Below are 11,300 nucleotides of genomic sequence, written 5' to 3'. Positions count from 1 at the left end.
GCCTCTGTCCAGTGACTGCTGGAGGCAGATACAGAGATCCATGGCCAGGCACCAGGCTGAGCTCTGGGAATCCAACTGATGAGAGAGAGGAGAGATACTGCAGGCGAGGGACATTGAGAACATGATGGGAGGACGTGCAGAGATGACTGGCCACACTAGTGGAAGCCCATGAACTGTGGACTGGTGGCTGTGGAGCCCCCATGGGACTGGACTAGGCCCTCTGGATATGGAAGATGGTTGATTGGCTCAAACTGTTTGAGGGGGGGCACCCAGGCAGGGGGATCGGGATCTGTCTCTGGTCTATGGGTAGGCTTCTGGAATCCAGTGCCTGTGGTGTGACACCTTGCACAGCCTTGGTGCAGTGGGAAGGGGCTTGGACCTGCCTAGGCTCAGTGTGCTGGGCTCTGCTGACTCCCCATGGGAGACCTTAATTTGGGGGATGTGGGGATGCGGAGTGGCTTGGGAAAGAGGGCTGGGGGTGGGAGGAGGGAGGAAGGGGGATCTATAGATAGTATGTGGAATGAGTAGAAAATTTCTTAATAAAGAAAAAAATGACATCAAATGTTAATGATTAATTGGAGAAAGAGTAGACATAATATACGGTTGGTGAGAATATGTCCTGTTGCATTTCCTATGAAATTTTGTCTGTAATTTCCTCCAAAAGCTAAAAATAGAAATGTCATGTGTCCTAGCTACATCACTCCTGGGCAGACACCTAAGGAATCTCTACTGCAAAGATACTGAATCATTTGTATGCAATGTTGCCATCTTCACAGCGTCTAAGAGCTGGAATCAGCCTAGAGTCCCATCAGCTGATGTATGGACAATAAAGATGTGGTTGAAGCCTGTCTTCCATTATATGGAGAAACCTACCTGACTCCATTTTAAAGGCAGGATCCGTTACGCTGTATTTTTAAAAATAAGTTTTTATTAACTGTGAGATTTGAGTTGCTCTCTGTGTCCTGGAAGCTGACCTTCCCCAGCCCATGACCTTGATTTGTTTTTGAGAATACCCTGACCCTCACTAACAACGCTCCCTGAACCCTACCAATCACATGGTGGGTGGCCACATGTTGTTTTTTAATTTTTTTTATTTTTCCTTATTTCCCATTGTCTTTCTTCTATAAAACTACTCATGATAATACTCTCTAAAAGGGGCCCAAGGGGTGGATTCATGGCTATTCTTTTTAACCTGACTTGGAGGCAGTCATTGGCCAACTTTTGGGTACATCCCAATGAAAAATAACCTTGATTCAAATTTGGCTCAAATTGTGGTAGTGGTCATACTCTTGCCATTGGGATTAACACTATTTGTATAAACATTTCGGTTAATGCTCCTTCTTGCTAATCTTGTTAGGTCTATCATTGCAGATTCAATAAGCACACAGGACAGCCAATTATATTCTAACAAAACAATTGTTTTAATATTTCTAATTGCTAATCAAAATGATGACCCTAGTCTCTGAACATAAATTTTGTGTGCCTTTAAGGGATATGGTCTCCATCAACTTTCTGTTCTAATTCTTGAGCCTCCAGTCAATAATAAATTATCCAGGGCCAAAATTGAAAACCTGAATTCACATGAAAGAGCTTTAATTTTTAAGGGATTGGGGGCAGGGGAGAGGATAGATCTCCTGTAGGAAAAGGAAATAATATAGACAGTTTTGGATGCATTGGGGTGTCTGGGAGAGAGGATCAAATGGAGAGTATGAGGAAAGGGGAGAAAAACAGAGAATAAGGAGAAGGAGAGCTAAAAGTTAGGGCCCCTTGAGAGTCAATATGGAAACCTAATAGAATATAAGTTTCTAAAAGAGAGATGTAACATCAACATAAGCTACAACTCCTTTAAATTAAAATGGTATCTGGCCTGCAAGATATGCTAGGTCAATGGTGGAAAAAAGCTTGTGGAAGTAACCCACATTATCTAATTTGACATAAGGTGCCTTCAAGAAATAGAACCCATATTGTACAGTACTTGAATGACCAAGACTCTGAGACTAGATAGTACAGGAACTTAGGATGAAAATAAGTACTGCAGTTCTATAAAAAGAAGAGTGTAACAAAATCACTCACAATCACATTCTGCTACACTCAGTTCCTTGCTCAGCCATTATGAGAGAAGCTTCCTACTGCAGCAGATGGGAACATATACAGATACCCACACTCAGACAATTTTCTGAGAGTGAGAGACTTTAGACACTCAGGACTGTTTGAAATATGTTCTTCAAATCCCCTCAGTGCTAATGGAACACTGAAGAAGAGGAGAAAATAATATAATAGCAAGAGGTGATAGAAGCACCAAGGAAATAAGGCCCCCTAAGAAACAGGATAGTTGCACATATGAATTCAAAGAGACTGGGGCAGCAATTGCAGAGTCTTCATGGTGCACCAGATGGGGTCCTAAAGATGAAAGGAGAATTGGACCCACATGCCCATCCCTAACCCAGAAGCTATCTCCAATTGATGACCACTTGCAAATGAAATATTAGTTTTCTCTAAGGGAGTCTCATTGAGGAGACCAACCACTCTTTTCTTATTTTCCCCTTATTTTTTTAAGAAATTTTTTCATTCATTTTACACACCAACCAAACATCCCCCTTTTTCCTCCTCCCCCCCCCAGCCTCCCACTCCCAGTCCACCCCCTGTCTCATCCATAAGAAGGCAAGGCCTCCCATGGGGACTCACATTCAGCAGAGGCAAGTCCAAGCCCTTCCCCCTGCCTCAAGGCTGCAAGAGGTGTCCCATCATAGGTAGTGGGCTGCATACCCCCCCCCCAACTCATGCACCAGAGATCAGATGGATTCTGATCCTATTTCCAGAGGGCCTCCCACGCAGATCAAGCTACACAACTGTCTCACCATGCAAAGGGCCTAGAACAGGGAGGGAGTGGGAAAGCAATGAAACAGATACCATGATAGAGAGAGAGATCATGGGGATAGATAGAAACCCAGTGCTAGGGAAGTTACCAGGAATCCCTAAGAATGACCCCAGCCTGGACTACTAGCAATAGTGGAGAGGGTGCCTGAACTGAACTGGCTTGCCCCAGAGATCAGACAGATGAATACCCTAACTGTCATCACAGAGCTTTTCTCCAATGACTGATGGAAGCAGATACAGAGAGCCACAGCCGATCACCAGACAGAGCTCCAGGAGTCCAGCCAAAGACAGAAGAGGGATTCTATGAGCAAGTGCATCAGGATCGTGATGGGGAAACATGCAGGGACGACCAAAACAAACTAGAGGGAACTCATGAAAGTTGGATCAATGACTGTGGAGCCAACATGGGAGTGGAAACCAACCACTCTTAAGCATAGGCTGCATGTCCAAAAGTAGGTGGTCATAGAAATCAAGTTAAAATGCATTTTTGGAGGTTCCTTTTCTTATAACATCACATGGTTTTTATCATTTTATTTATTTGTTTATTTAATTATCTCTTGTTTTATCCTACAGTTCTGTTGCATACATAATATGGCTAATAATTTTGTGTTTTTATCGGATTCCAGAGTGAGTACATCAGGAGGTCTCAGGATCTGCACCTCTCTTCTGTCCTTTCTTGGGCTCTTATCCTTCTGGTTGTTTATTTTAACGTGCTCTGATGTGTCAGTTTTTGATTGACCTCATTTTATTTTATTATTATTCATAAGAAGCCTGTTTGTTTTCTAAAAAGAGCCAGGTGGATGGTTTATCTGCAGGGAAGGGGAGGAGGGAAGGATTTGAGAGATGAAGAGAGAGGAGAAACTAGAATCATGAGATATTATATGAGAAAAAAATCTATATTCCATGAAAAAAATACTTGACCATAGGTAAAACATACTTGGCGATGAGGAAAGAGGGAAGGACTCATACTACGCCCAAACATTGACACATATTACAAACTCCAAGAGGAGCCTCGGTCTGTACAAAGACCCGAGGCAGAAAAGGTCCTATTTATTTAAATCCTTAGTCTCTGTGGTTGGGCTATCACACACCTGCTCCCATGGTTCTGTCAATGTCTAACCTGGGTGGGCTTGAGCCAGGACAGGATAAAGAATGAATGGGGTCCCTGAGTAAGGTTCATGGTGTGCAGAGTTCCGAGCTGCTTCTCTCAGCATCCCACAGCCTGGATTTGAGCAAGAAGTAGATGTGGACCCTGGGTAACAACAATATGACAGTGTGCGAAATTTCCATGAAAGATGCAAACCCATCTCATGTGTGGGAAAAGGAAGAAAAAAAAGCAGGAGCAGTGTGGGTTTACTAATCAGAAAGCAGGAGCTCAGGAACCGAGGTGAAAAGAAGGTTGACACTGAACTAAGACTGCGAAAGTGCAGGAGGAAAAGAACGTAAGTGAAGAGGTTGTGCTGGAAGTGGAGGTTGGTCGTGCCAAGGTGTGCTTGCTGTGATCCCTGTAGTCCTCATGCTCTCTTGCTCCAGACTCACACTACAGGAAGTCAGATACAGTGATGGCCACAGCATAACAGACAAATGGAGTAGTGTCCACCCTCCCTATTTATAAAGACAAGGCTGACTCCCCACATGCAAATGCATCTTCTAGCTCTAAGTTAAATCCCCTCCTGGACTGTAGGAGCTCACATCTCTCTCACAGGAGGCTGACCTCTGAGGAAGAGGAGGTGTAGCCTAGAAGATGACACTGTTGGGTCTTCTGTACCTGGTGACTGCCCTTCCTGGTGAGTGTTACCATTTCATACATGTGTCCATGAGGGATTGTGACAACCTGTGATTGACAGAATTGTCTCTTCTTGTCTGAAGGTATCCTGTCCCAGATACAGCTTCAGGAGTCAGGACCTGACCTGGTGAAGCCCTCTCAGTCACTGTCCCTCACCTGCTCTGTCACTGGTTACTCCATCACCAGCGGTTACTCCTGGAGCTGGATCAGGCAGTCCCCAGGGAAGAACCTGGAGTGGATGGGGTACATAAGTTCTGGTGGTGGCACCAGCTACAACCCATCCCTCAAGAGCCGCATCTCCATCACCAGAGAAACATCCAAGAACCAGTTCTTCCTGCAGCTGAACTCTGTGACCACTGAGGACACAGCCACATATTACTGTGCAAGAGACACAGTGAGAGGACTTCAGCATGAGCCCAGACACAAACCTCCCTGCAGAGGAGCTCTGGACCAGCAGGGGGCGCTCAGCCCTAACCAAACCCAGGAACTCTAAGACTTCAGAGCTGGAAAGAAAAACTCCTGGTTTTCTCTGTTTTGGGTTCTCAATTCCTAAGAGCAGAGAAGCTTTGGGGTTATTTCTCTCTCTGATCATGAAAAACTTTTTCTAGAGTCACATTTGTTTATTTCTCATTGTTACTCTTAAGATGATGTATGTGGTAATATTTCTTGTCCCTTTTGGTTGTGAATCTAGCTTTTACCAGATGAGCCATCTCTCTGGTCTTACAAATATTTTTTTTAATCAAAACATCCTTTTGAAACTCAGCTGACATTGGAATCACAGAATCTCCATACCTTCCATCCTCAGATACTTCTGTATGTCAGAGCACTTCCAAGATTATTGACACAAAGCAGTTGCTGTTATGCCTAAGGAATGTGTCATAGAGTGAATCAGGTTCACACATCACTGAAGCTGTATTACCCACCCTGCAACGCAGGGCAGGGATTTCCTGAGGTCAGCTGTGCATGGCTGATGTCTGAGGACTCTGATTTAAGGGGGTTACTCACTCCCAATGTTGGGATATTTTGTACAAAAGTACATAAATTTGCACTGTGATTAAAAACAGATTATTAAACAAATAGTCATGTTTTTACACTGATAATTACCATTTTTTAAATGTGTCAGTGAAGAATCTATCTGTGATATAGAAAAGAACTATAAGTTGTGTGTGCAGATACACCTGGGCCTGCACCATTAGTATTTGATCTGTGATTGGTGATCTCCTCCGACAGTTTCATGAGTTTGGAAACCAAACCCAAGTGCAGACTATAAAACACAGTGCCTCATCCAAAGGGCCAAATAAAATCAGCAGAGTTAATGGCCTTAGAGCACGGGCCCCCATTCAGTTAACAAGATTGACACTCAGTTCTGTGATGTTTTTGTCTAGTTCTGAATGACAATTAGGAAAATTCTAAACAAACCCAATATGAGAGATAATGTGTAAAAATATCCCTGAAACTCTCATAGAATCAAAAAGAAGGTGGCACAGTGTGCATAGAGGTCAGAGTCCCTAAAACCCTGCACTGCACAGCTGCCTCTCCAGTGTTAGGACCTGGTTCCCCTAAGGCCACCCACAGCCCACAGGTCAGGCATAAAGAAACAGGGGCTCAAATATGAGATTTCCAGAGATAAAGAAGTAGATGAACATCCAGCCAGGCCAGCCAGGACTCAGAGACTGTCCTCAGTTTTGAGGATTCTCTAATGATGGCCATGCTTCCAAATAAACAGTGAAAAGTGGCCATGGGAGGAAGTCACAGCCTGGAGAATGAAGGAAGGAGAGAAGGCCATCTTCATGTTCATAGAGCAATGTCTAGATGGCAGGATCCACATCATTTCTCATTTGTCTGGGAGTGGGTTAACAGGGTAGGGACCAAGAAACTATCCCTGAGATCTGTACCTCTAGTTCTTCTAGTCAACACCAGATAAATCACCCTCTCTGGGAGGTAGAATTGACCTGCACTCTGCTCACCTTTCATATCCTCTAGCAACTCCCCCAAGAACAATAACACCCAATGTCAGATTGAAAGCTGAGCCCTGGCTGAGGAGCCCAAATCTCCTTCTCACAGGAGACTACACCAAAGTATGTATGTCATGAAACTGCTTTTCTGCCTGGTGACTATTCCCTACAGTGAGTGTCACAGTGTTTAAGGAAAGGAAATTGGGCATGTGGCTAATAGTTTGTGTTTATGATTAATGGTGATAATCAATATCCTCAGGTGCACTGTCAGGTGTAGCTGTAGGAATCAGGTTTGTCTTCATAAAATCCTTGCAGACCCTGTCACTCATCTGTACTCTCTGGATTCTGTGTAAACAATCATCATATTCACTGGGTCATCATATTCACAGCATCCAATAAATGTTTAGAGTATGCTGATACAATATTTTGGACTACTAGAGACACTGTTTGTAATTGGGGCTTCAGCTCCAGCATCACTGTCAGTAAACATACCTTCAATAAACAAGTTTCCTTAAATCTGAACCATCTGCCATGTCTCACTGTGCCAGAGACATAGGAGGAGACTTCAGTGTGAACTCAGACACAAATCTCCCTACAGAGGAGCTTGGCACAGCAGTGGCACCTAAGAACTGCTGAAGATACTCAGAACTACTAGATGTCCCTCACATCATAGACAGTTCTGAACTTCCACCATGGGCTTCCTCATGAACAAGCATGTAGTGTGAATTCTAATTGGTCTTAATCATGAATACCCAGAGTCAGATATAGAGGTAAATGCTGGAAGATCAGAGACACAAAGGAGTAACCATCCACAGTCAGCTCTTACCTCACCAACTCCTCATCCAAAAATGTGGCAAACTCCTGTCTCCACCCCCCTTATATTCCTTTCTTTGCCCAGCCATCACTATCTGTTTCCTCCTTCCATGTGCTGGGATTAAAGGTGTGTGCCATCATGGCCTGGCCTCTATGGTTAACTAGTGAGTATCTCTGCCCTCTGACCTCCAGGTAAGCTTTATTTGTTAGAGCACAAAGTATCACCACAAAAAGTATATGTCTGCTTACATTTTAGAATACGTGGTTTCTCCTTACTGTTCATAAAAAACTTCTAGAGACTCTTTGCTATATCATAGTCTAGGACAATTGCTATTTGATTAATTTTTAATAAGCATAATATTATTTTGCAATGGTGCATCTACAATACCCATTTGCAAAATACTATTAGATTTAATAAACATGAAAATAAAACTTTCCATGTTTTTCACAAAGGTCTGTAATTTTAAGACTTGGTGATGATGGGTTCAGTTGGAAATCACAGGGAAATTTAAATAATCTAAAAACCTTTCTAATTATTTCCTCTCATCGGGAGTAGAAACCAGATCTTCCATGAATGAATATTATTACCACAGATATAGGGGAAATAAAGATATTTATTCTCCACAGTTTCCATTATGTTAATGCTCTAACAGGGTAGAGGTAATTAACATTTTTCATACAATGCACATAAGAAATTTGCATCCTTGTAAAGATTACTTTCTGTCCCCATGTTCCATGTAATGATTCCTTTGAAGATGTTTCTTATACCCTCAGCTTGTGGAAAAGCCTGAGTGACCATTGTGCACATACCAGCTCATGTCATCTAAGATCTCTGTTCTTACTCTCTCCCACTGGCAACATAGTTCCTTATTACTTTTTTTTCTGCTGTTGTCTTTTTGACGTTGTCTTCATGCTTACTGCAATGGAACTCTGTGTTGCTGCTGAAGGTAGGAAAGCTGAAATGTTTCAGCTGAGAGTTAGAAAAGCATCCTTGGGAGAAGTGATGTTTGGTGTTGGCTCAGTTGTGCTACAGATATCAGGTATCTGTAAAAGAAAAGGAGAATATGTTGATCCAGGCCTAAGCCTTCTCTGGATACATTTATAGTGACCTCAGCTATGTCTGAAGATATTTGGAGAACAAACAGACTATAGAATATGGGATTACTGAGATGAAGACCAACACAATTCATTGAACAGCACAATGTGAAGGTGAAAACAAAGTTATCCACAGTCTGTTCCCTAATGTCAGGGAGAAGGTCAACTCACATGACTGCAGGTGACATATGATGACCATAGTGTACCTGTTGGTTGGGCACACTCTGGACATGAGAAGTCAGCAGATTAACTTCTCAATATCTCCCAGGTACATTGAAGAAAAGAGACAAATGTGTGAGCAATATTGAATGATGTGAAATGACCTTTTTTTGCTAGGATTTGGGCAAATGATGCTTCAACAATGATAGGAGTACAATTGATACAAACCCTGCAAGCAGCAGCACTTACTTACCAAGACAGGGTTTCCTCATTATGATCAGTGAGAATTATGAATTGTAACCAGGGCAGGATGGAAAGACTGAAGCTGTGACAAGTTTATTGGATGTAATCTGACTTTATAAACTCTTAACCAGGTCAGTGCAAATCACCACATACCAACCTGCAGAGGAGCACAGGACCAGCAGGGGGCACAGTGCAGCCAATAATCAACAGGACAGAAGTAGTTGAGTGGCAGGTACTCCATAGCTCTGTGGACTCCCTTCCTAAAGTCTGTTAGCTGAATAACACCTGCTGCTGTTGATATGTGAAGTCTCCAGTTTTCAAACACAGCAAAATTCTAAGAATGCCCCTGAGTCCTCAGTGGAAAGACTGAGTTCTTGTCTCCTGCTTTATATGCCTTTTTCCACCCAGCCATATCACTTCCTGTCTCAACCTTCTTAGTACTGAGATTAATGGTGTGTGTCCTTCCCAAATACTGGGAGCAAAGGTATGAGATCCCAAGTGCTGGGATTAAAGGTGTGTACTACCACTGCCTGGCTTCTATGTTTAATCTTATTTTCTGGCTTTGTCCTCTGATCTTCAGGCAAATTTTATTTGTTAGAGTACAAACAAAATATCACCAAAACAGAGTCAGAATAAAAATCAAGAAGGGTTCCCTTATATGCAAATTCTCTGGAATCATCAACAGAAAGAATAAGAGTGACGTGAATGTTTTGTTTTTGATAGATTTCACCTGGCTGGACCCTTGCAGGGTTCATAGGGCTGATTTCTTTGGGGATAGTCTGGATTTCTAAAGAATAGACAAAGCTTCCATCCTTCAAAGAATTTCATCTTATGCCTGTCCTGATGGATCACAGTCACACAACATTCCTAGGACAATCTTCTTGACCTGTACAGGATTGTTGAGAGAGTATGAAACTGTCTAAAAACATTTCAGACTAATTCTACATGAGAGTGAGATTAATCAATTGGAGACCATGTTCTGTCGAAATACACACAGAGGGACACAGTCCAATATTGGATATTATGACTCTCAAATGGCATCAATTCCATGTAATCAATAACATTGTTAAAAATTTCTGCCATAAGACAACAAAAAGTAAAACCAAAATAAAATAGTTACACAGAGCCTGAGGAGCAGGTGCAGAGGCTAGCAAGGGTGTTCCCTGACTCTACTTCACAGTTGATTCCTCTCATTTAACGACAGACAAGGCCCAGGAGACCATCTCCTATGGCAGTTAGAACCCTTGTCTGGGAGATTAGGAGATCTGGCATGCAGAATTTCAGTTAGTTCCTAGAATCTTTGTGACTCTCTGGGAATGCTACACTAACAGAAATGACCCAGTTCAAAGGTCCTGTCAATCACCATAAAGACAGTTTATCTCACAGTAGAATGAATTCCTCTATTGGAAAACCAGGACCTAGCAATCTTGTCTCATGGAGAGGCAATTTCAAGGCTCTTCATGCTGAGACCCCCCCCCCCCATTGCTGTAGAGTGTCATGTCCTGGGGAGGGAGCAGGACTGGTTAGATGGAAGTACATCAGTGCAGGGCCCTAGAGTGGAGAGGCTCCAGATTTCTCTCCATCTTTTGGAACTCACAGACATGGTTCCTTTGTTACTTTGATAATGTTTAAAAATAGTGACCTGATGTACAAGAGTGCTACATCGAACACAGGCCACACCAGACTAGTAATTAATACACACAAAAAGATTCAAACATTTAGAAGTTATTTACAGAAAAATGATAATATATAGACTTTACATAGCATTGTTTTTCAATACTAGGCATCACAACCAGTTGTTTTGCATGGATCAACACTAAGCTACATGCTTGAAAACTATTTCTTCAGCTTCATATCTGGATTCAACATTCAAAAACTTTGCTAATCCTTCTATAATTATCAACCTTGTACTATAATGGCCTCTATAGAACAAATAATGCAGAGTGGTGTCTCTGGTCAAAAACACAATAAAATAAGACTTTGAATTATATCACACATAGTAAATAATGGATAATTCTTAACTATTACCCAGTGTCTTCCCTTTGTTCTAGGCATTCATATGTCTAATACTTCCACCAAAAAACTCGATATACTGCAGCAGGAAATGCAATCAAGGCCTCCCTCTGCTCATAAAAACCAGCCCAGCTCTGTCCCTGCAGCTCTGAGAAGCCCAGCCCTGGATTCCCAGTTCTTTTAATTCAGTCAGAGCACTGAATGAAAACCACTAAACAAGGAGTTGTGTGTGAGAGATTTCATTATTCCTTTTAAATTTTTATAATTAGAATATTTTTGAGAATTTTAAAAACTGAATACTGCACCTATCAATATTTCCACTCAAATTCTTTCCATATCAAACTCTCACTCCCTCTAAA

The 11,300-nt window shown here is 42.2% G+C and overlaps 1 gene segment (V, D, J or C); it reads left to right on the top strand.

Annotated features, from left to right (window-relative positions):
• The first annotated feature begins 4,586 nt into the window (after window positions 1-4,586).
• On the top strand, window positions 4,587-5,156 carry LOC128110380 (Ig heavy chain V region 3-6-like). The segment is given in 2 exon segments: window positions 4,587-4,664; window positions 4,747-5,156. Coding segments are annotated over 2 exon segments (453 nt in total).
• Window positions 5,157-11,300: the final 6,144 nt, after the last annotated feature.

The sequence above is a fragment of the Peromyscus californicus genome, unplaced genomic scaffold, assembly GCF_007827085.1.
Source record: "Peromyscus californicus insignis strain IS unplaced genomic scaffold, ASM782708v3 Scaffold_15__1_contigs__length_86483966, whole genome shotgun sequence".
NCBI classification, from domain to species: Eukaryota; Metazoa; Chordata; class Mammalia; order Rodentia; family Cricetidae; genus Peromyscus; species Peromyscus californicus.
The sequence above is the reverse complement of the archived record's forward strand: the minus strand, read 5'-3'. Positions and strand labels throughout refer to the sequence as shown.